Source organism: Marmota flaviventris, chromosome 8 (assembly GCF_047511675.1).
Source record: "Marmota flaviventris isolate mMarFla1 chromosome 8, mMarFla1.hap1, whole genome shotgun sequence".
Lineage (NCBI taxonomy): Eukaryota > Metazoa > Chordata > Mammalia > Rodentia > Sciuridae > Marmota > Marmota flaviventris.
The window spans coordinates 121,030,069-121,056,678 of record NC_092505.1 but is presented as its reverse complement, the minus strand read 5'-3'; the positions used below and the strand labels follow the sequence as shown (position 1 = coordinate 121,056,678).

General features: G+C 36.5%; 1 protein-coding gene across 15 annotated transcripts in view; it reads right to left on the bottom strand.

Moving 5' to 3' along the window:
- Positions 1-26,610, bottom strand: part of Tfdp2 (transcription factor Dp-2) — a 161,341-nt gene that overhangs the window by 48,658 nt on the left and 86,073 nt on the right. For 9 of the 15 annotated variants that reach the window (XM_071615588.1, XM_027933597.2, XM_071615589.1 and 6 more), the window contains one exon: positions 6,294-6,397. In XM_071615588.1, the coding sequence (XP_071471689.1) occupies positions 6,294-6,397 (104 nt within the window). Of the gene's footprint in view, positions 1-6,293; positions 6,398-24,466; positions 24,554-24,653; positions 24,738-24,803; positions 24,881-25,229; positions 25,400-26,610 lie in introns of those variants that run through there. The other 6 variants (XM_071615585.1, XM_034635743.2, XM_027933598.3 and 3 more) reach the window with 5 other exon arrangements.

Genomic DNA, 26,610 nt, shown 5'->3' with positions numbered 1-26,610 from the left:
TTGATAATCTGAACATGAATAACACCATCTTACTCCTTTCTCTTAACATAGGGCATAGTACACAGCAATTCCTTAACATTTCCTGCATGAACAAAATGAGGGATGATAGACTCGAACAGGAAACACAAATTTGAAGTGCGCATGAGCTATACTGAGTTCCTAAACTATAATATTAATAGTGAGCTTTAAAGAAACAAAGCAACATGGGGGTAGGAAAGACAGTGGAATGAGATGGACATCACCACCATAAGTACTTGTCTGAAGACACGATCGGTGTGACTCTATTTTGTATACAATCAGAGACATGAAAAATTGTGCTATATGTGTGTACTGAATTGAAATGTATTCCGCTGTCATGTATAACAAATTAGAATAAATATTAAAAAAAAAAAAGAAAGAAAGAAACAAAGCAAAAAGTAGCTAGGTGCAGTGGCATGGGTCTGTGGTGCCAGCTAGTTAGGAGGCTGGGGCAGGAAGATTGAGTCCAGGAGCTTGAGGTTAGCCTGGACAACACGATGAGACCCTGGCTCAAACAAATAATCACAGAACAACAACAAAAACTCAAAAGAAAGTCAGTAAGAGCTGATCAACCACTGAATATAGGAAAATTAATTTACATAGTGACAACTCAGACATGCTTTATAGACCCAGAACCTTAATTTTGATATTCTAAATTAAAATCAGAGGTAAAAACATACTTTTAATATTTAGCTGATATGACTTTAAAAAAAAAAGAGTTTTAAATTTCAGAGCCTTCATGAAGGGTGCAATGGTGCACACCTGTAATCCCCACAACTTGGGAAGCTGAGGCATGAGGATCCTAAGTTTGAAGTCAGCCTCAGCAGCTTAGGGAGAACTTGTCTCAAAATAAAATTAAAAAGAGCTGGGGGGCTGGGATTGTAGCTCAGTGGTAGAACACTTGCCTTACACATGTGAGGCACTGGGTTTGATCCTCAGCACCACATAAAAATAAATAAAAATATTGGTCTAGCACAACTAAAAAATTATTTTTAAAAGCAGGGGCTGGGGATATAGTTCAGTGGTGAGCACCCCTGGAGTCAAGCCCCATAATAAATAAATAAATAAATAAATACACACACACACACACACACATAAATTTCAAAGTCACCCATTTTCCCTTCAAACTCCAGACATTCCTAATTTAAAAGAAACCATGTGGTTTCTCTGATAATCAATTAGACTATGAAAATCAGACAGTAACTGAACAAAATTCTCAAATTTTCTGAACTGCTGTCATGTATGACTAAAAAAAAAAAAAATTCTGCCCTCAACATATTTTATGTACTACTGCCACCTACAGTTAGAAAAACTGAAAGCATAAGTATTCTGAAAAATATTATATTAAAAGATTCCATTATTTGACAAAATTTTGGTTTTCATTATAAGCATATAGCTTTTAATCTTCTAAAATAAGGTAGCTATGAGCTTATACATGCAATCATAAGGTATATACATCTATAAGATAAACTGTAAACCAAGGGCAAGTATCCCTAGTTAAACCAGTTACTACTACACCAGTACCCACTGAAAATTTTTTCATATGACCTTTTGAAATTTCTACTATCATTAAGGTTTGGCTTCCAAAAGACTGTAAAGTTCCAAGATCAAGTAGAAAAAGAAGACTGTATTACATAGATAAGTAAGATGGGATCATGGATGAGAGATTCAAGACAATTTTTATTTTTATTTTTCACAGTGCTGGGAACCAAACCCAGAACCTTGGACATGCTAGCCAAGCACTCTACTACTGCACCATGCCCCCAACCCAGACAGTGTTGAAAAGTGACAAAAGAAGAGGAAAACCAAGGAATGGATGTACTCCATTCAAGTTGCTGTGACAAAATTTCTAACTATTTATAAGCAACATAAATTTATTGCTCACTTTCAGTACATGAGAAGCCCAACATCAAAATACCAGCAGATTCAGTGTCTGGTGAGGGCTTCCTTGCTTCTAAGATGGAGCCTTGTTGCTGTGTGAGGCAGAAAGGGCTAGGGTACTCCCTTCACCTTCCTGTATTAGGGTGTTTGAACCAAGCATGAGTGCAGAGCCCCTATGACTTAATCACTTTTTCAAGGCCCTCCTACTAGGATCACCAAAATGGGGATGAGGTTTCAACATTATTTTTGGAGGGTCACATTCCAATCATGGCATTATATCTAGCCCCACCCTATTCATGTCTGTCTCGCATATGAAATATATTCATTCCATTCCAGGTGTCCTGTAAATCTTAATTTGTCCTAGCATTCACTCAAAAAGTCTGGAGTGTCATCCAAATCAGATATAAGTGAGGCTAAAAGGTATATTCTGTCCTGAAGCTATTTCAGAGTCCCCTATTCTTCCTTTAAACTCCAGACATTCCTAATTTAAGAGAAACCATGTGGTTTCTCTGATAATCAATTAGACTATGAAAATCAGATAGTAACTGAACAAAATTCTCAAGATTTTCTGCCCTCAAATGTCTAGCTGTAAGAGCCTGGGAAATCAAAGTGCTTCCAAAGTACAGTGGTGGGACAGATGCAGGATAGACATTCCCATTCCAAAAAAGGAGACATGGGAAAGAAGAAAGGGATGGTAAGTCTCAACCAACCAGGCAAACACTAAATCGTAGGACTTGAGAACAATTATCTTTGACTTGATGTCCTGCTCTGCATACATGAGTTTCTAGGGGACTCCATACCCATGGTTCCGATCTGCCGTGTGGCACAGTCCACAATGCAGTTTTCATGGGCTGGAGTCTTCTGCCTGTGGATCTCCTAGGTCAGAGTTGCATGCCATGGCTCTTACTGGTCTGATCTCAGAATGAATCCCCATGGCTCTACCAGGCACCAGGGGCTCTCTACAATGGTCACACCCCTCAAGTTGTTCTCTGCCTGGGCCCTGGGAGGGTTCTGGAAGCAGCCATGCCTCCACAACTCATGCATTCTGCACTGGGGGGAGTGGCACTATGTGTATACTGCCAGGCTCTTTGCCTGCTCCCTGTGGCATGCACTGCGTGTGGAATGGCTGAGGAGGGCTGTGACAGAAGGGGACAGACTTGAGGCAGTACCAGGCAGTGACTGCCAAGGTCCCCTGAGCCAGGGTAGACCATTTTTTGACATATTTTGTTCCCCAAGCCCTGGCTTGCTAGGCTTGTGATGGGAAAGGCAGCACAGATAATGCTTTCTGGTTCATTCTTCCACTGTCTTGACAGCACCAGGCTTCCACCACCCATACTCACCTCTTTATCAAAAGGTTGTAGGCCACACCTTGGTGTTCTATCCAGAAGAGCCAGAAGAGGGTTTTTTTTTTTTTTTTCCATTCTTTAAAACATGGCCTATTTTTAAATTTTTCCAAATCTTTAAGTTCTGCTCCCCTTCTGATTATCAATCCCACTTATAATTCTTTTTTTATTTTTCTCTTTTCAGATTGTATAATAAGCAGCCAAAAGAAGCAATGCCTTACCCTCAACACTTTGCTGAATATTTAATCTATAGTATGGGGGCACACACCTATAATGCCAGCAGTTTGGGAGGCTGAGGCAGGAGAATTGTGAGTTCAAAGCCAGACTCAGCAACTTAGCAAGACTCTGTCTCAAAATTTAAAAAAAAAAAAAAAAAAAAAGGGTTGGGGATGTGGCTCAGTGGTTAAGAGCCCTTGGGTTCGATTCCCAGTACAAAAAAAAAAAAAAAAGGATTTCTTCTGCCAAATACCTTATGTTACTGTTCCTAAATTCCTCCTTCCATAAATCTCTAAGGCCATGACGACAATATAATCAAATTCTTGGCCACTTTGTAACAAAAAATGGCCTTTCCTATAGTTTCTAATATCAAGTTCCTGGCTTCAATCTGGGACCTCATCAGAATGGCCTTTACTACCTAATTCTACCAACATTTTGATCACACTGCTCAGATAACTCTAAGCAGACTGAGGCTTTCTCCACAGCTCTCTTCTGGGCCTTCTCCAGAACCACTCTTTACTGTCCATTCATGGCAATACAGTCTTTTGCTAATGTATTTCTCTAAACTCAGCTAACCTCTGCCCACCAAAAGTTACAAAGCCTCTCGTAGAGTTTCAGATATTTATTATGACAGCACCCCATTTCTCACATCTGCTCTAACAAAATACTTTACTAGGTAATTTACAAAATAATAAAAACTTATTTGTCACAGTTCTGGAGAAGAGGAAGTCAGCATATTCAATGTCTGGGGAAGACACAGTGCTTCACAGAATGCACCTGCTTGCTGGGTCCTTATGTGACAGAGGGGGCTGGGGTGTTCCCTTCAATCTCTTTCCAAGGGCACAAATTCCATTCATGAACATAGAGCCCTTGAGACTTGGCCACTACACAGTGGTTCCACCTCTTAACATCACCACAACAGGGATTATTAGGCTTCAACATGAATTTTTAAGGGAGATGTTCAGAACATCGGGATTCTCCCACAATTAGGAGACCAGAGAGAAAGTCTGGAGGGAGACAAATCAAAGCCAATTTTCTTTTGCCAAATCTCTTCTGCTCCTTCTGCCCTTTGCTGTGTTGATCCTGATGTTTATGGTAACTGAGTTAACAGTACACTTGACTACTTATCATTGTCAGAACTGAACTGTGTAAGAGTTTACATGCACACATGTTCAAATTGACAAGGGAAGAAAAGAGGAATTCTAATTTGAATCAAAGCAGTATCAATTAAAATACAAAAAAAAAAAAAAAAGTCTCACAGAAGATTATTGTAAGGGTCAGACTCCTAAAAATCTGACTACATTTAATTTTAGTGAATGTCTTATTAATCTCCTTTATCTCATTTTCACCTACTGTAGTGGCTGGGAAGGGTACTGCTTAACAAATGTTTGAAAATATACCCTGAGCTACCTTGCAATGGGGATACTTATTTGAGCTTTAGTCTCCAAGTCATCTGGAGCTAGATTACATTCTTCACATACTTACAGTAAATTGTGTTTTATCTTTAGCTGGAATTCTGCAGATGATTAACAGTCCTCAACTGACCAAAGAAAATATCATGTCTATAATGTCTTAAAGATTTCTAAAATCATTATGTTTTTTTGTTTGTTTGGGTACTGATGATTAAATCCAGGGGTGCTCTACTGTTGAGCTATATCTACAGCCCTTTTTATTTTGAGTACCGGTCTCCCTAAGTTGGTGAAGGTTTCACTAAAATGCTAAGGCTGGCCTTAAAATTATGATCTTCCTGCCTCAGGCTCCCAAATCTCTGGGATTACAGAGTTGCTAGAATTATAAGTATACCACCACACCCAGCACCATTAAGTATGTTAAAAGATATGTTTGTATAATTAACTTTGCATTAAACACCGTCCACTGTGCTACATATTATGTGTAATTTACTTTTTTTGCTCTATAGAAGAAAAGATGTACATACTGACAATGAAGAATTATTCTTCAAATGTATAATAACTTTTATCTATGGTGGGGAGAGGCCATTTAAATTAGGTATAGTTTTGGAGGATTGAATACATGCATCTCTGTTTATAAATATGGTTTCCTAAAAGTGTTATATACTTAAAGCTCTAGCAGAATTAACAAATATCTTTCGAGAAATAGTTAAATATTTCCTATTTTTCATCTATTATTTCTATTGTGAAAGATGAAAATGAATTGATGTGTTATTTTTCCCCAACTGTCATTTCAAATTCAAAGCTCCAGATATGGATTAAAATACTGGTTAAACATTCAAATTATGAGACTATCTAGTTAAGGAAAAAGATTCTAAGAAAAACAAAAAAGAATAAAGATATCAAACACAACAGATTTCAAATCAATTTAAACAACTAAAGCCAAGAGAAGGCTCACACAGGGGGCAAAGGCTTAATATTACACATCCACAGATTCCATTAGGTGAGAATGCAACATGGAAGAACACAATGCCTTTTTGTCAAGATATAATAAGTTACATTCAGATAAAAACAAAATGTTTTTAAAAAGTGAAAGGGATGACTGAAATTAACTGGAATATTTGATCAAATTTCTTCAGTATAATTATCTTTTTTTTTTTTTTTGTACCGGAGATTGAACTCAGAGGCACTCAACCAAGAATCATGTCCCCAGCCCCTTTTGTATTTTATTTAGAGAGAGGTTCCCACTGAGTTGCTTAGTGCCTCTCTTGCTGAGACTGGCTTTGAACTCACGGTCCTCCTGCCTCAACCTCCAAAGCCACTGGGATTACAGGTGTGTGCCACCACACCCAGCTTACAATTATATTTTAAGTTAGTCTTTCCTAAGCAAAGTTTCAATTCAAACAAAGACTGATGAATTTCTTACCATTTGGGGTCCAACATTCACATTTATTGGTCCTAAGGTTTTTGGTAAAATTTTTGTTGGTGAGTTGGCGCTGGAAACTGGAAATGCAACAAATGATATGTTACCTGAAATGATATCAAAACATTAAGTCAGTCTTGCAACATCAAGTCCACTGCTATCCATAAACAGCCTCAGTAGTGAGCCACTTTACTTAAGTAATTTAAAATTACCTTAAGAGCATATTATAAACAAGAAGACTTACTGGAAACCCATAGTATTGTTATAATGAATATATTAGTTCTGATGAATAACTAATCAGTTATGTTTTACAGAAAATCTATAAAATAAATAGTTCCAGTCTATTGGATTTTTAGTCTTTTAGAGGAAAGAAATACTTCGAATACATTAGTACAAATCATAGTTCACACTGAAAGTTGAGAGATCTTTAGCAGACTCAGAGAATAAAAAAAGTATGATGTATCAAAAGTAAAATAAAGATTCAAATTCCTTTACAGTAAAAACATTTATACCAAAAGTGCATATATTTTCAAAATGTCAAATTGGTAGCTTCCCCCCACAAACACACTTTCATAACAGTAAAGAAAAAAGCCAGGCACAGTGGCACAAGCCTGCAATCTGGGCTACTCAGGAGCCTGAGGCAGGAAGATTCCAAGTTCAAGGTCATCCTGGGTAATTTAGCAAGACTGTCTCAAAACACAGAGGGCAGGGAATATTAGCTCAGTAGTAGAAAGCCCCAGGGTTCAATTTCCAATACCTCAAGTAAAAGCAAAATATATATTTTTTAAAATGATGCTAATTATTGATGCTGCAAACAGTAAAATCTATATTTTTAAAGCGATTTCAACACTTTACATTTCAAATTAATATAGCAAAGTAGTAGCCAAAAAAAAAAAAAAAATCCCCAAAGTGAAAAGCCAATTTTCTAAACTACAATATCAAATACTAAACTCCTCTGGACAAACTTTAGTTTATCAGTGTTTCTTCTAGAAGATGCCAGTGTAACTGAAGAAAAGGAGCTTACCCAGGAAGTAACCGAAAGAGGACAACACTGAAACCGGGGGAAATGAGCGCTTAGACCAGAACTAGAAAGACATGGTCTTCTCAGTCTCTTCCTAAGATGGCCATGTCCTTACTTTTCCAAAGCTTGACCACACTCCTTAATCTCCTTTTTCACCTTGTAACTCTCAGCAGATTCCTGTACCTCCCATAGGAAGGAAATCAGGCCATCAGGCAAAATTACTGCTTGTAATTTATTATTAGTAGTAGTATTCTATTTCTCTCTGAATGGAAATGTTCCTTGTTCTCATAGAAATGAGGTCTTTTCTCTCTGTTCTATGCTTTATACTGGTGGGTGTGACTTCACCCATCAAGGATGCACTCTATCATGAATTTTCAACTATTCCATTAGCTCCTTCCTTCCCTTCAGTTTCTCTCTCTGTTCATTTGATACTATAGATCATTTCCCTCAAATTTCATATTAAAATACAATTCTTCATCTTTCTCATGTCCAATCAGCAAGGCTTAGTACTCAAATCTGCCTCTCCTTCAGATTCTCACTGATACATGACTGAGCAGTGGCATATTATCTTCATCTACACAGTGATGAAATTTAGAAAACAACCTTCACTCAACCCTTTCTTCTTTCAAATGACCACCACATTCTATTTGTTATCTCCTTACTCTGGTTCCTTTATGCTGCTGGAACTTGTTTAATCTGGAACTTCATAGTATATGGTTTGGATATAGCAACCCTCCAACACAGTGGTTCACAAACCCTGGCTGTGATCCCACTAGACAAGCAATAACCAATGCCTATGCTCGGGATCTGAGGTGAACTTGGGCATGAAACTGGTAAAGTTCTCCAGATGATTCCAACGTGCAGTCAGGGCTGAGCACCAATGCTCTCACTGGATATCCTACCTCAAGCAGTCTTCCTTACCACCCAACACATCTCTAACAAGCCAGTCTTTCAACTGGCAAAACTGTTCTGATACTCTACTAACTCAAGGTCTTCAAAGACTCTACACTTCCTAAATACCTCTAAAGGCTCCTAAAAATGACACAAAAGCTCCAGTCAAAGATTTCAGCCCTGTCTCTTTCCCAGCTTCACCTTCAGCTACTCCCTTCACATGCACCCTGCACTTCAACCAGATCAAACACCGTGCAATTCCACCAAGGCCCCCAGACAACCTCCTAGCTTTGGAGTACAACTTTCCCTCTGCTGGGAAGACCCTTTCTGCTAGTCAATGACTGTGAGCACTTCAAGCTAAATATACAACTGTCCCTTGATATCTGTGGGGGCGAAAGGCTCCAGGACCCCCACCTGCACCCCATGGATACCCAAATCTATGATGCTCAAGTCCCTTTTATAAAAAGGCACAGTAATCGCATTTAACCTGCCCATACCCTCCAGTATACATTAAATCATCTCTCGATCGTGCACAATGCCTAATACAACGGAAATGCTATGCAAATACTTGTTGTACTATATTATATAGGAAATGATGGCAATTTTAAAAGGTCTGTACATATTCAGTATAGACCTTTTTATTTTTTCCAAATATTTTCAGTTCATTGTTAGTTGAACCTGTGGATACAGAGGGTCGACTATATTTCATATCATTTTCTGGGAGATTATTATGTCTGTTCCACAGCTTCCTGGCTTCCAACACACACACACACACACACACACACACGCATAAAATTTTAAAAAATTAAAAATTCATATAAATATATATAATATGTATAAATGTCAATGCTTAAGACAACAGCGTGAAATAGATTCTATTAGAGAGGTTGAGAGACATTAGATCATTTGTTACAAGATCCCACAACTTGTGAACATCATGGTTCCACCTCAAAATTCCATCTCCACCTTCTCCTTAAAAGCTGTCCCCAGCCTCTGTGGCCTAAGTCCTGGAGGTCCCTCTTCACGCTTCTCATAAAACCCACTGCTTACTTGCAGATCTCCTGTCAGTGGGCTAGGTTTCTAAGCTTGGTATCCTAGCACCTAGTTTAGTCCCTCACACAAAACAGGTGCATAAAAATTTAAAAACTATTTGATCAGCATAGTTTGGAATGACTACCTTTCCTAATCTGGATGCCAAAATTCTTGTAATGCTGTCCACATCAAACACTTTGTTGTTTTTCTCAATAGAAATTATAACTCGGAGTTTGAAATCAACTAAAATGCTACGTCCTTAATTTTATTTTAAAAACATGACTGAATACCTGGTATTATCAAATAAAGATTCCCTGTAGTGTAACTGTGCAACCGAATTTTTTTTCATAAAAAGTGTATCTTATCATTTGCTAAAGATTTTTAAGGTTATTATTAAAACTCCCCCCAAAATGGTATTCATCTGTTGAAGAACCCACATAAGTGGAAAATAATAATCTGTGAGTCTGGTGGGAGTAACTGCAGTTATGGCATTGAGAGACATGAGCCCCAAACTTGATTCCAGGCAGATCCACCACAGATCCCTGTAGGGAAGAATAAAGCCCTGAAAAGGTGTAGCCCTCAGCTGCTAGTTTTTAAGTGAACCTACTGCTGCTGAGTGTTTAAGATGAGATCATCTCTGCTACACTACATCAGAAGCAAAAGTAAAAACTTGCAAAAAGAATGAAGAAGAAACACAAAAAAATAAGTAAGGTTAGGGAACAGACTGATCCTACTTAAACCGACACTAAAAGAAAACAAAGACTATAAATTTTTAGATAAAATAAAAAGCATTAAATCCAGAACTGAAAAGGAAAAGCATTAGTCCAGTTAATACCAAAAGAATTTAGAGAAAACTTAACAAATTTGACAAACTGATTCTAAACCATATGTGAAAGAGTAAAGGCAGAGAACGGCCAAGGAAAATTTTTAAAGGAATAATGGGGCAGAGATGAACTTCAGCCAACCAGATCTCAAAAGGATTACAAAGTTACAGTAATTGAAATAATGTGGTACTGTCAAAGCAGATAAAGGAACTGACAAAACAAACTGAAGTCCAGAAATTACTCTATTCACATATGAAAAATTTATATGTAGTAAATTAATATCTCAAACTGATGAAGAAAGAGCAAATTACTAGGACAAGATATTGTCCATGTGGACAAAAGAAACTTCAGGTTTCAGTTTCTCACCTTTTTACAAAAATAATTTGATTTTAATAAAAATATCAAAAGCCATAAAAGCATTTGAAGAAAGACATATAGTATTTTTATAATTTGGGGATAAGGATGTTATAGAATTTAGAAATAGTAAAAGATTGATATATTGATCACTTTAAAACAAAAGTTTTGCCAGGCTAAGTGTAATCCCAGAGGCTTAGGAGGCTGAGGCAGAAGGATTGTGAGTTCAAAGCCAGCCTTAGCAAAAGCAAGGCAGTAAGGGCTGGGGTTGTAGCTCAGTGGTAGCATGCTTGCCTAGCATGTGTGAGGCACTGGGTTCAATCCTCAGCACCACATATAAAAATCAATAAATAAAATAAAGGCATAAAAATACAATAACATTATTAAAAAAAAAAAAAAGCAAGGCACTAAGCAACTCAATGAGACCCTGTCTCTAAATAAAATACAAAATTGGGCTGGAGATATGGCTCAGTGGTTGAGCATCCCTGAGTTCAATCCCTGGTTCCCAAAAAATAAAAAGTTTTCTATATAGCAAAGAACCAACAGACTTCAATAAAGATGGTCAAGCTGGTAAAGAAATTTGCGCTTCATATATCATTACTATCCTTTAAAAATTATTATTATCCTTTAAAAAATTATTTAACCTATCCTTATAAATCAGTAAGAAAAAGACAATAATCCAACATGAGAATATCTCAGTACACAAAGAAATACAGCGCCAGCAATGGCATAAGAGGTGCTCAACTTTACTCAGAAGGACACATTTAAATAGGTGACAAACACCCAGTCACCTGAAACTTCAGCCTGTTGCAAGAGGTCAACCAAATCAAGTTCAAACAATTTTTCCTAATGTACTTGGCCTTAATTCATAACCCCTTTGCAGCAGAAGCCTGACACTGCCCCAAAACTAATTCCTGGCACTTGGTATATTTATTAAAAACAAAAATTTTAAGAGTTGCCTGGATTTTAGTTCTGAAATTTTCCTTAATTAACTAAATGAGATCAACCACCTGGGGAGTGACTAAAAAACACACCAAATCTCAACACAGGCACACAACTTGGCTCAAATTCTATTTCAATTTCTTGAGTATGTGGAATCTTTTTGTTTTCCATTAAAATTATCTAGACGCCAAAGAGTTCTTTCTCTCAAAAATGTTTAAAAGGTTCAAGTTATAGTTTATCACCTTGACTATGTCCTAAAATAAAACAATTCAGTAAATAATTTTGTCTGTATAATGCCAGTATAAATTACTCTTTCACAGCACTGACTTTCTGAAAAAGATGATGATGATGATGATGATGGTGGTGGTGGTGGTGGTGATTTGTCTTAATTAGGGCTAGGAAAAACCTTCAGTGAAACCTTTATCACATCCTCCTAAAGTAACTAAGTTAGTAACTCAGTGTAGGTAAGAATATGCTTTTTGATGGGCTCATAAATCTCTCAAATTAGAAGTAGTGGGCTGTCCCATATGTACAGGTCCAGCTTCACAGCACAAGCTAACTCACAGCCCCAAATAACAGTTTAAAATCATCTAGACTGTGGTAGTATGTTCCTCAAACTCACAGAGCTCTGGACTATCAATTCTACTGTGTGTAAATTATATCTTAATTTTTTAAATAATGAGAAAAGTGACCTAGGTAAATTCATATCTATCAGTAAGATACCAATTACAGATTATGCCATCCTCTTGTTTTTCCTCGTCCGTTACCTCAGCTGGTACTTTCTAAATAAACAGTTCATTTACTTGTCTAAATTACATCTCTCATTACAGTCATTATTATTGTATTTTATTTAGTATATATTTATCTTATTCTTTATATTTACTTTTTGGTACCAAGATTGAACCCAGGGGTACTTAACCACTAAGTCACATCCCGAACCCTTCTAATTTTTTATTTTGAAATAGGGTCTTGCTAAGTTGCTTAAGGTCTCAATAAACTGGTGAGGCTGGCCTGGAAGCAATCCTCCTGCCTCAGCCTTCCCAGTCACTGGGATTACAGGTGTGTCCCTTTCAAAAGTTTTCTGTACCACTGCAACCTTTCTCCCTCTGATACAAAATTCTCATTAACACATAAAACATGGATTATTTCTTTCATCTCAAAAAACAAAACTTTTCTTGACCATGCATAGTGCTCCAGCTACCAACTCATTCTTATTGCTCTCTACAACGAAACTACTCACAAAATGACATTCATGACATTTCCACTTCTCCACTTCTAAGTTTCTCTTGAATCCCTTCCCATTTCCCTCTATAATTCCACTGAATAAGCTCTTGTCAAGATCATCCCCATGTTGCTGGACCTAATGGTCAAGTCTCAGCTTTTACCTTGATCACATTCTCTATGTGGCATGCAAGCCACCAACCCCTCTTGGTTCTCCTGCTAACCCACTGGCTCTGTTCCTTCTCATCTTGGTTGCTGGTTCCTCTTCTCCTTAAGTTCAGTCTTCCAACCTTTCCTGTCAAACTTTCCTCACTGGATGAGATCATTTACATCTCAGGGTTTTAGATACACTGAAAACTCCCATTATATTTCTCTGGAGTAAACCTCCATCCTGAACTTCAGATTCACATATCCAGTTGTCTTCTCATATTTGCATTGAGGTCAAAAGATACCTCTAATTTAACACATCCAAAATCTAGCCCTTGAACACCCCTCTACCTTCCCCTACACAGTCCATCCAAAAATGTCTTCTTCCACCTCTCTCTTCTCAGGAAACATCAACTCTGTTCTTTGTGCGTATCAAAAAGATCATGTTTCCTCCTCTTTCTCTCATATCCCACATTCAAACCATTAATGAATCCTGTTGGCTCTATCTTCAAAACACACCTTGAGCACACCATTTCCCAGACTCCATACTACCACTCTGGTCAAAGGCTCTGGGTAAACTATTGCGATAACTCCCTGATTCACCTCCTGCTTGTGCACATTCTCACCCACAACTCTTGTTTCCATGCTAATACAATAGTCACTGACACATAAGACTACTGCGCACTTGAAATGCAGTTAGTGTAACTGAAGAACCTAAATTTTAAACTTATTTAATTTTATTACTTTAAATTTTAAGACTAAAGCAAAAGTATTTTTCCACTAAACACAACTTACCTGTTTCGGTAGTATTATATTTCACTTCACTGTTGAAGATTTAGTCATCTAAATTGTGATGTGCTCTAAGTGTAAAATATACATCAGATTTTGAAGACAAGACAAAAAAACTATATATAAAACTATAATAATTACTATCAGTAATAACATTAATATTAATAAAAGTAATTTAAAAAATTAAAAAAATAAAAAATAATAATAATGTAGCACTAACAATAATGAATAACATTAATAATGTTTACATAGATTTCTTGTTAAATGATAATGTCTTGGGAAAATGGCTTGGCAAATGTTTGGGTCAATCAGAATCTATTCTTCTCAAAATAAAAAATAAAAAGGGCTGGGGATATAGTTCCAGGTAAAGTGTCCCTGGGTTAAATGCCCAGGACCAAAAAATAAAATAATAATAATAATCTATCCTTAAAATTAATTTTATGTGTACCTTTTTACTTTTCAAAATGTGACTACAAAAAAAATTTAGAATTATGGCCTGGGTGTGGTGGTGCATGCCTGTAATCCCAGCAACTCAGGAGGCTGGGGCAGAAGGATTCCAGGTTCAAGCCTCAGCAATTTAGCAAGACGAAGTTCAGCAACTCAGCAAGACCCAGTCTCAAAATAAAAAATTAAAAAAGGACTAGGATTGTAGCTCAGTAAAAGTGCCCCTGGATTCAATCCCCAATGCAGCAAAGGAAGAAAATTAATCAAAGAGGGAGGTAGAGAGAGAGGAAGAGGAGGGGAGGGAAAGGAAAAGAAAACAAAATTTGGAACTATATCAGTGGCTCACATTATCCTACTGAACAGTACTGTTCACCCTCCATGCAGCAACCAAGAGTGACCCTACCTGGGCTGGGGCTGGGCTCAGTCATGGAGCGCTTGCCTCCCACACGTGAGGCACTGGGTTTGATCCTCAGCACCACATAAAAATTAATAAATAAAATAAAGGTATAGTGTCCCTCTACAACTAAAAAATAAATAAAAATAAAAAAGAGTGATCCTACCTATGGCTTCACAACTCAGTCAGCATAAGTCCTTATGATGGTTTACAAAGCCCCATGTCATCTGTAGGCCTCCTTTCTAACCTGTCACCTGTCAATTTCCCCTATGTCCTTCAGGTTTCCTCTCCAGATCCTACATGACTTATTGCTACTTCAAGAATAAGCTCAGTTGTCAAGACACCAGAGATGTCTGACCACCGTATAATGAGCCCTTCCTAATAATTTACAAAGCTTTATTTTTTACCACACCACTTAAGTTATATATTTATATTTACTTGCTCATATAATTATTATCTGCCTATATCCCAATCATTCTCACAATGTTAAAAATTTCACAAGGTCATGGACCTTCTTTTCTTGTCATCTCATTTACTGCTTTGACTCCAGCATCTGCCTAGCATATAGCAGAGCCCAATGTGTACTTCTGAATGAATGAATGAATGAATGAATACACAAATGTCTGTGTGTAAGCATATGATACAAACTCAAGAAACAAGAGTGTACAGTGAAAACTAAGTCTTCTATTTCCAACCACCACCAACACTTTCCTGCCTTATTAAGAGCTACTGGTGGGCTGGGATTGTGGCCCAGTGGTAGAGCGCTTGCCTGGCACAAGTGAGGTATTGGGTTCTATTCTTAGTACCACATAATAAATAAAATGAAATTATGATGTCCACCTACAATTAAAAATATTTTTAAAAAAGAGCTACTAGGGGCTGAGATTGTGGCTCAGGGTAGAGCACTTGCCTAGCATGTGTGAGGCCCTGGGTTTGATTCTCAGCACCACATAAAAATAAATAAATAAAATAAAGATATTGTTTCCAACTACAACTAAAAAATAAACTGGTGTCAGTTCATATATAAGCTTCCAGAAATACTCCAGGTACACACAAACATATGTCCAAAGACACCCTTTTTCTTTTTTTGGTAGAGAGGAGTACTGGGATTTAACCCAGATGTGCTTTATCACAGAGCCACATCCACAACTCTTTTTCTTTTTCTTTTTTTTTTTTTGAGGTAGGGTGTCATTAAGTTGCTTAAGGCCACACTAAGTTGCTAAAGTTGGCCTTGATAAGATCCTCCTGTCTCAGCCTCCCCAGCCACTGGGATTATAGGCTTGCACCATCACACCCAGCAAAAATATCCTCCTTTTTTCCACACACATGGTTGAATACTATATAAATTTGCATGTTGCTTTTCTGGCAATACTGTGTATCATAGATGTCTTTCCATATCTGTATACATATTACTGCCTCATTATTTATTCAGATACTAGATAGTATTCTCTTAGTTCTATTAGTCTACTTACTGAACCCTTCGTAATTAAAGGTTTTTAGTACTAAGGAAACTGCTGGAGTGACATACACATGTCTTTACCCACATTAGTTACACCAACTGGTTGTACCAATTTACCCTCCTTTTAGAAATGGATGACAGTGTCCATTTCCACATATCCTCATCAATTTAGCATATTATCATACATTTGGGGGTTATTTTTTGTGTTAAAAAATTATACATTTGGGTCTTATGCATCAGTTGATTTAGCTATACCTGCGGCAAATATTTTTCCCAATTTGCTTTAATATATAATTCTTTGCATATTTTATTAGAAAGCAGTCAATTTTATACATCTTTTTGCTTGTGACCTTTGTGTTAAACTTAAAAAGGGAGATGTTTAATATAAAAACAAAGGAGGTCAGAGCAACTGCAGGCTTATTTATTTATTTTTGATCCCCAACCTAGAAGCGCATATTATATTAGGACTTTTTTTTTTTTTTTTTTTTTTGGTACCAGGGATTGAATTTTTTTGGGGGGTACCAGGGCACTCAACCATGGAGTCACATCTCCAGCCCTATTTTGTATTTAGAGACAGGGTCTCATTGAATTGCTTAACACCTCATTTTTTCTGAGGCTGGCTTTGAATTCACAATCCTTCGGTCCCAGTCTTCCAAGCCTCTGGGATTACAGACGTGCACCACCATGCCCGGCCCAGGACATGTTTTATTTTACTTTGAGGTTTTTTTATTTCCAGAAGTAAATACTATTTTTACAAATTATCATTAGTTAGTACACACACTAAGATTTATTAAGCATCCCCTATGTTTTCTTATAATATTTTAATGTCTTCACTTAATATTGTAAATCCTTGTCATGGAATTTACTCCCCAGTCTAGGGACTGAACCCAGAAGTACGCTATTACTGCTATATCCCTAGCCCTTTTTATTTTTTAATTTGGATTTCTCTCACGAAGTTGCCCAGGCAGCGTCAAAAATTTGTAGTCCTCCTGCCTCAGCCTCTCAAGTAACTGGGATTACAGGCTGGCTTATAGTTGGTTATTTCTAATAAATAATTCACTCCCCATGCTGATATGAAATGCTCCTTAAGTTTACTTATTTGGATCAATTTATTGATTTTCTATTTAGCTCTACTCATCTGCCTAATTCATATGCCAGTACCACTTGGTTTTATTTCATTCATTATTAACATTTCTACCACAGAATGAGTCAGAAAAAGAAAGTTCAAGCACTTTTCCTTCCTTTACTACCCTTTTAACTACTATCTGTTAATAATTGTTGTAAAGGACATCAATTAGTTTCAAATACAGTACTAAGGAGGTCAGGTCACAAGTCAATTCTGGTATGGTCAATTTGTTCTGTGAAGAGAAAAGATTCCATAACCTTAAGACTGCATTTCTAATTCCAGCCAGCCATTTAGAAAGCAGTGTGTATGTCTCTGAAAACAAAGTAGACTAGAGAGAAAGGACATAGATATAGTTCAGGGGAGATCAATCACTTTCATTTAAAAAATAACTCCGTTCATATAATTCAATAGGACTATCTTCATAACTGAAACAGATGCTAATTACTCAAAATGGATTTGAAAAGAAAGTGAATCCAAAATGGACACACCAAAGCTGTGAGATAAGTAAGATACAGTATATTCTTGTGTAATATTCACTCATGGGGTGGGAATAAAGGTAAATACATAGTTATTCTAGCTTCCTTCATTTTTATGTTTAGATATATTCCAAAATCATCTTCTTAGAAGATAGTTTTCATGGCATTTACTAAATAGTATAGCTATAATACACATTACCTATCAGCACATTTATCACTCTGTGCTCTATTTTGTTGCTTTTTTGTTTTCTTTTTGCAAAAAGTCAGGACTGAACCCAGGGCTTCAAGCACGCTAGCCAAGTGCTCTACCAGCCTATTTTGTAACATTTGTACTCAACATGTTCATCAAACTTCTAGGATTAAACCTACATGCAATCATCATTATTATATTTTGATCTTGAGTGATCACAATAGCACCATAATTAAGAGGGGGTAAGAAAATGAAGATCAAAGTTCATAGTATCTCCAGGCATTGTGATTAAAGTGACCTCTGGAACCTCCCCCTCAGTGTACAGTTTCAAAATGGAAATCAAGCATCCTAAGGATAGAAGATCTGAAAGGTTGTCCTACACGTCAAAACCATGGAAGCAAAAGCCTGGGTGTTTTCGCAGCTGTTGCAGTACAGGAAAGCGCTCAAGATTCCCCCACATGGGGCCACTGTTGAGGCTGGATCTGGAATGTCCTCCAGGGCTCAGGTGTGGAAGGCTTGATCCCTAATACTGGAATATTCAGAGGTGGGGCTTTGGAGAAGCAGATCTTGAGGGCTCTGATTCATCAATAGATTGATCTACTGGGGGGTTTTATCACTGAACAAACTATTGGGAGATGGTGGAAACTGTAGGAGGTGAGGCCTAGCAGGAGGAAGCAGGTCCCTGGGGCCTGAGTACCTCTTGTTCCAAGCCACTGGTGGCACACTCTGCTTTTCTGGCTGCCATGAGGTAAGCAGCTCTGCTCTGCAGTGCTCTCTGTCATCAAGTTCTGCCTCAACGCAGGTCCAGACACAAAGGAGCCAAGTGAACACATAATAAAACTTTGGAGTCCGTGATCTTTCCTCCTCTAAGCTGACTTTCTCAGGTGTGTTGTCAGTGGTGGAAAGTTAACTAACATAGCTACCCAGCCAGAACCTACCTGTCCATGAACCAAGGAAAGGACCCTTAAAAGGCCCTAATACGTAGCAGCTCTGTAGCTCAAAGGTCACACAGCTCAGTGGTAGAGTGCTTGCCTGGTATGTGTGAGGCACTGGGTTCGATTCTTAGCATCACATATAAATAAATTAAAAATAAAGGTTCATTGACAACTAAAAATATTTTTTAAAAAGGTCATACTTCCTCAAGGGATCCACACATTTTATTTCAGACTTTCTTATATACCTACTTTTCATAAAAAGACCCCATCTGTTCTTTTAGCTTTGGTAAGCAATTTTCCTTGAAGGATATCTTTTAAAATTACTATCTAGCTCCCCTTTTCTCTTGTATCTACAGCCATAAATGTTCTGGATGCTTCAGTTTGAAGAGAGAAAAAGTTCTTTATCTTCTCACATGCCAAGATTTAAACAGTGCTTCTTCATTTCTTAAGCAAATTTCTTAATTCAAGCTATGGTGTTTGGACTATTTTAACTGGGTTCATTTAGTTCATTAGACCTCAAAGCTAAAATACCTTAGAAGTAATTTAGTCCCTCCTCACTAAATCTCTTTCGAGAACAATCTCTCTCTCTCTCTCTCTCTCTCTCTCTCTCTCTCTCTCTCTCTGTGTATGTATGTGTGTATACATATGCATACACAAACTTTTTTTCAACATTTAGTTATAGACCTTCATTCATTGACTGCAGGAGAACATCAACATTCTAATTAAGGTGTTTTTAAAGTATCACAAATGGTATAATGAATTCTGTTATGTATAATTATAATGCACCAATGAGGGCTGGGGTTGTGGCTCAGTAGTAGAGCGCTCGCCTCGCATGCACGAGGCACGGGGTTCGATACTCAGCACCACATAAATGTAAAATGAAGATATTGTGTCCACCTAAAACTAAAAAATAAACATTTTTTTAAATAATGCACCAATAAATAATAAATTAAAATAAGAAAATAAAAGTATCTAGAAAAACAATAGCAGGGGCACATTAATGCAGGAGAATTTAGCCAATATGCCTCAGAGCTTCAAATTTTGATCTGGAATCAAAATTTGCTATCTACTCACTGCTTTCTTTTACATCTAATTTGAATTGTCTACTTTCTCCCATCTAGGGGTGGGGGTGTGAGGGGGTGATATAGTGGTAACTCTGCTAGCACTTTTTGGCAACCCCAATGAGCAGAGAGTAACATTCCACTGTATTAAGTATGATGGTTTTGCAATTGTGACTGTGGTTTGCTAAGTACATTTGTGGCACTGTGGATTATGACACTTTTTTGTTGTTGTTGTTATTATTGTTACCTTGTTCAGTCAAGGAAATCTTTTAATTCTTAATTTTCTCATTTCTCTTCCATTTGCCTAATTAAAATTTTCTATTTTTGGACAACATATCTTCTGATTAATAGTTTAGTAAGTTTACTATATGCCCTCAAACAATTTGGTTCTTCCACTGCTTTGGAGCCAATTCTTCCCAAGCATGCCTGGTCACAGCATGCACTGGAAGGCGTAAGGCCTCCCATATTCAAAATACATGCTGCCAGGCTCCATGGCAGACGCCTCAAGAATCAGAAACTAGGTGGAAATTCATATTGCTAACAAGTGCCTCACATGATTTTTGTAATCAGCAAGACTGCTTCAAATTCTGTTTTTCTTGGTTTAAATTGAGGAATTTATTAGAGTATAAGTAGACTTTTTCTACTACACTGAACTTACTTTTCATTTTAAAAAGAGAAAGGGCTCTCTTCAATCTCTTCTACAGATGTCCTAAATTTCTCCCTTTCCATCCCTCCAACTCCTGCAGTGCAGTGGACTGAACCTGGGGCCTCACATGTGCTAGGCAGCTGTCTATCACTGAGCTACATCCCTAGCCAGATGCTGTCTTTTCTTAATGTTTAGTCCATTTTCAACCTCTACTTTTAGCTCTGTCACCACAGCCAATACACCCACCAGATGGCAAGTACACATTGTTTACAGGCCTAGTAAAAGAGAACAAGAAGAAAGCAGCACATTTTTATCTCACAGTAACAGACACTGAGTGGCTGGAATAGATCAAGGGAGTTGGGTGCAACCACAGGATCAGAATTTATGAGTATTAAAGAGTGCTTAATTAGAAGTCATTCCCATGAAGAAACTCTCAACCCATTCTTAGATGGTAAACAGGCAGTATTAATGAATACATCATTTTAAATTTATAGTCAAGTGAGATACTCTTCTAGTATATATAAAAGGTGACAATGACTACAAACAGATCTTAAAAAGTTGGAGATTCTTAAGTAAGTGTGAAACTTTAGAATACACACACATAGACCAAGGAATATCCATGAATTAAAGAGGTTCAAAACCGTTCTTTTCCATAGAAAATTTAAAAAGAGGATTACTTGTACATTACCAAACTGAGTACAAGTAGCTCATTCAAAATTGCAGTAAGGTATTGATGGTCTATTTGTGATGCTACCTAAATTTTTAAAAAGATGATGAATAGCAAGGAATCTTAGATATCCATGTCAGCCAAACCTTCTTGTATTAAAAATTAATCCACTAAAAGATTTTTACAAGCATTTAGTTTTTTTTGTTTTTTGTTTTTAATAAATAAGCTCTGTGTCTACCAGGCAAAAAGTGCTCAGTTACTGTTTTGTTGTTGTTGTTGTTGTTGTTTTGCCCATTTTTGTCACACAGACTGTCAAGAGAGTTGTCAAATTTTCACCACAGGTAAGCAAAGTGCCAAAACCAAATTTCCCTATTGATGGTCTCCAGCCTTGGAGCTACCATATAAAAATTTAATAGAAAACTGGTTGCTTGAAACCTGAGAGAAAGAAACAATGTTCTTACACAATAGGTTCCTGGACCTGTGCAAAACCAGCTAACTAGGCCTGGGGTTGTGGCCCAGTGGTGGAGCGCTTGCCTAGCATGCATGAGGTTCGATCCTCAGTACCATATAAAATAAATAAACATATTGTGTTTATCCACAACTAAAAAAAATGTATTTTGAAAAATGCTAACTGATAATATAGCCGAAGTACTGTATTCAAACTGTTTTGCCTACTCCTGAACAATGCAAAGCAGTTTCTTTTTGTTGTTGTTATTGTTTTCAGAAAAATACAGGCATCAAGCAAATCTTCCCTCTTATTCCCACTCTGAAGACGAAAAATGTCTAAGTAGTCATTAATTATTTCTAATTGCATATGTATATGTAAGGCAGAGAGAACATCAACATGCTGCTCTGCAAGTTTCTGACTTGCAGACAATGAATAGGTTAGACACAGATTCCCAAAAGATCTGAGTTTTGTGCTCAAGTATTCACATACAAAGGAAGACTCACAGGTACCTCGCTCCTGAAATCTTCTTTCATTATATATTTTAAATAGTGATATCAATTGTAATAGAAAGTATCTATTAAAATTAGTTATTTAGGAATTACCTCTCCATAGTAGCTGAATTATGAAATGTTTTTGTTTTTTCTTCAGATACTGCTGACCCATTTCTAGGTATCAACTTGCTTGCTTGGTTTCTCATATAGAGAGTAGAAATTCACAGTATAATAGAAATTGGTTTGTCACATAAGACATATATCTACACTATAATAAAAATGCACGCATGTTTGTTTTTCCACCATACTTTGAATACACACAATGATTCCATGATCATTTACATCAAAAGAGATAGTGGGAATTTATTTTAAAATAACTGGAACTGACTTGTTCATAATTTTGATACTTTCTTAATTTGAAGGATTAATAGACCCAACTGTTTCTGTATTGCTATGGCTGGTGTTCTGTCTTCCTTGATAAGTTACTTCTGTCCTGTTTACATTTATAATAGAAATGACACACATTTTTGATAACTACAAACCATGATGCTATCATAGTTACATATCCTACTTGGGGTTATCAATTTTTTTAAGGCTGTCTATTCCATCAAAATTTACATTCTGTGGTCAAAATTGTAAAAGTTTTTACTTGAGTCAAATGTAAAAATTCCTTTTAAACTACACATAAGCTATTTTGCTTCTCTTAGGAAAGAAACTAAATTGCTACATGTTGCTATTCCTTAAAAAAGCAAAATGTAAATAGATTTAGAATCTTAAATCTTAGAGCCAAAGAAATTTTTAATAATTGCTTGACAGTTGATGTCTTTTGCAGTCTTTTTAGACCAATTAAATATTTAGAAAACTGTATAATATTTGACCCATACAATTTTAACTATATCTTGAAGAATATTTTTGGCTGGTGTATTTCGCTACTAATTTTACAGTGAGATGTGGCAGGAATGTAATAGAGACCTAATGTGCATGATCTGAGGTTCAGCACTGATTTTTCAAGAGCTAACTTCAAGAAATGCATAAAGTTGCAATGTGTATAAATGCAAACTGTACAAGAGCACAGCACTTCTCTTTGTGTCACTTGTAAAAGGAGACGATTTTAATTTACTCATTATGAATTCCACACATTCAAAAGCTATTTCTTAAAAATTCTGACTGCTTTCATTACACACACATTGCTTCCAGCTCTTCTCTCCTGCTCTTTCCAAAATCCCCCTTTCTATCAGCAACCAATCTAAGCTTATAATCTTTCTTTTTAGAGGCAAACTACAATGTATCATTTCAGTTACACCCAAAATATTTCTCCCACATTTCTTATTTGAAGGTCTTTGGGACAAGTCTCATATTTTCCATAGAAAAGGAAATGATCTATTAATGTATGCAACTGACATTTCATAATTCAATTTCATTTTAAGCCTCTGTACCTACTGTGTAATTACAAAGATTTTGCAACCTATTTCCTATCTATTTACATGGCCTAGGTTTTTAAAAAATATTAAATGATCTAATGATCCACTTTTCCACAACTTAAATGCACCAAAATTAACTTTCTGACATTTTCATTATACACGATTTTGAAGATTTTTTTAAAAGCCTCTTTTTGTTTATCTAATGCTGAGTTTGAAATTCAGAACATAAAAGAATAAATTAAAAATAATTTCTAAATGGCTGTTTTATTTATTCACTGATTAAGTCAGATTTATCTCTCACACACACCCATTCCAGCTATTGCCAGTTTTGAATGAAACAACCTCAATTGTAACAGAAGAAACATCTGTTGCTTTTTTCTTCACCAGGGCTTTCCTAACTGAAAGAAAGGCTCTCCGCCTGACCTCCTCTCCCACTCTCCCTCCCCACCCACACCAAGTTCCTTACAACTTTAAGTAAATGCATTATTTAAAACATTATTGCATCTATTAAAAATGTTATAACCTAATTCAGAAACATTCACATCCTTATTAAAGTTCCAAAAAGACCTAAATGCCATATACATTTAAAAACAAATAAACAAACAAACAAACATGTGCCTGACAAAATACAAATTGTAACTAAAATGCAGACTTCAAGGGCATACTTGAAATGATCAACTCAATCAAGTTGTCACACATTCCTGCCTCACTAAGAATTGTTTAGGTATAAGATTTTCGTCACAGTATCCACACTCATATAGCATCTTGCATGCTATATTTTCTTTGCCAATCCAAGGCTAACATAATGGCAGTCACTACCCCAAGAGGCAGACACCAAATGGTGCCACCCACACTCTCACACTGTGCCTCATAATAAACCATAAAGCAGTGGAATGCACCGGCCCCTTTATGAGCAAACAATGCCTGAGCTTCATTAGAATACAGCTGACATTTTCAAAGCACAAATACTTTGAAGAAAAATGTACAAGGAAAAAAAAAAAAAAGAAAGAAAGAAAGGAACGAAACAGCTATAAAAGCTGAAATATTTTCCAAGTGTCAGGTTGATCCAAGGACCTGAGGGAGCATATTTTGCTGTTGACAATTTAAAAGTTTTCATAAATGGGAAAAAAAATGTTTAATAAGATTAAAGCTTATTTAATTAACTATTGGGAAAAAAATGAAAGTAAAAACTATCACCTGAATTGCTTTCACAAGTAATGAACATGAAGTACCCATAAACGTATTGTATCTTCAACTGCTTCTTTAGTTCCTGAATGAAGAAAACTAGCTCCAGAATTATTTGCACATTTTAATTAATTTATATAAGTAACAGGGATAAACCAGGCTAACTCTACCCCTCCCCCCCCACCCCCCACCCCCATACCCTGTAGTTTTTCTGACTGCAACCAGCAAGGACGTCTTGAAATCAGCATGCTACTGGCCATTTTTCAATTCAACACTGCTGCTACTAAAAGAATATAAAATAAACACTATAAAAATTCTCAGCAGTAAGAAACAAACTGATCTCTCTTACCTGGTCTAAGGAAGCATGCCTCTCACTGCAGTACCAACAACACTCCACAGTCTTTGTTACCATTCAGTGGAAACTTGAGACTGTGTCAGGCGTAAGCAATCGAGCTCAGAAAAGCTCAATTTAAAATACTTCTCATAAAACTAAAAAGATGCTCAAGAAAACTATATGGCTAGCTGGCTTTTGAACACATATGAATATTATTTAATGTAACAAAGATACTTCAAAAGAAACTGAAAGTACAGATCTAAGCAATGAAGGGGCTTTTCTATGCAGAGCCTTGCTTTCTTATCAACCGAAAAGGCTTTTTTAATATTAAAAAAAAATGCTTAAAGTAAAGGTGGTGAATGATAAACCGTCTAACTCTAAGCTAACATTTTTCTAAATATCACTTGAATTTTAACTAGTTTAAAAATAAGATTAACTTACTCATAAAACCTGCATAATTCGAATTATGCATGTCAGGGTATTTGCTGGCTCCCAAAGCAGTCACAAAACAGGAGACCTTAATACATCTTGAAAGTAGAGCAAAAAAGCACCACGAGTTTCAGGGAAAACAGGAGGAGAAACTCTTGAAAAACTAGTTGGGGCTTTTTGAACCTATAATGACTGCCCAGCTCTTGGGAAAGAAAAAAAAAAAAAAGTCCTGGTCCTGCCCCCTGAGATAGGAGGCCATGCTTCAACGCCAAAGTGAATGACAGGCCCATTTCTGATATCAACAAAGAGCAGCTTAGTTGTGCTCTATTTTTTTTTTTTTCCATTTTTCCCACACAGTTAGAAGTTTAAAATTTTCCGATTAGTCCCTTTATATCTCCCTTTAGGGTTAAGTACCTTTTCCCATTTTCTCCAGAGGGAATGTAATTATGTTGTCCTAGTTTTTTTAAATGATTAATTAAGATTACATATCTAATCATCTTATTCAGTTTTCCTAGGCATAAAGGTGAATAAAAGAAGATCTTTTAAGTTCCTTTCCAAATCTATTCTTTGCAATGTCAAATAAACATATCACTGATTATCAAATACTAGTAAGTTTTTCCTGCATCCTGGTATGTAGCACAAGTAAAAACAAAAACTAGACAACACTGAAAACAAGGCAACTGAAATAATAAAATTTTCAACTAGTTAGATGTAAAAAATAACCCACCAAAGTACATAGCCATGATTTCACAAATTCATAACAATAAACACCTCAATTCACAACATGTTATTTACTGAATACTTTGTACAAGCCAAGCACTGTTTTGGGACTTGGTGATATAGTACTGGACATAGCAGACAAAAATCCCTGTCTTCAGTGAGCTTATTAGCTTATATCTGAGTTTCCAGTGAGTACAACTATCGTAGATGATGAAGGTAGTTTTCCTTCTTTGACTAGTTACCAACTAAACTAAAATATTCCCTTTTCAAAGTGTGTCTCCACAGTAGTTCCAGGAAGGCAAGCAAGTGTTTTATGCTTTGTCAGTGTTGTATCCCCAGTGTCTAAAACAGCACCAGTTAGACACTCAAATCCACAGTGAAGGAAAGATATGAAAGGTTTCTCCTCTACCTTTTCCTTGGTTAACATATATTACACTTATATGCAAACAGAAACACTGACAACATGTGTGCAGGGTGTAAATTAAATTGAGTTGTAAGAAGAGGAAAACAAGAAAAAATATGTAAATTGAGTTGGAAACACGTTAGTTTAAACAAAATTGAAAATAAACCCTTCAGAGCCTTATATCTTGTCATATTCTAAAACATTTATTTTCACTATCAGATGTGAGTCCACTATAATATTTGAATAAAGAATTCAATTAAGATTTTTAAA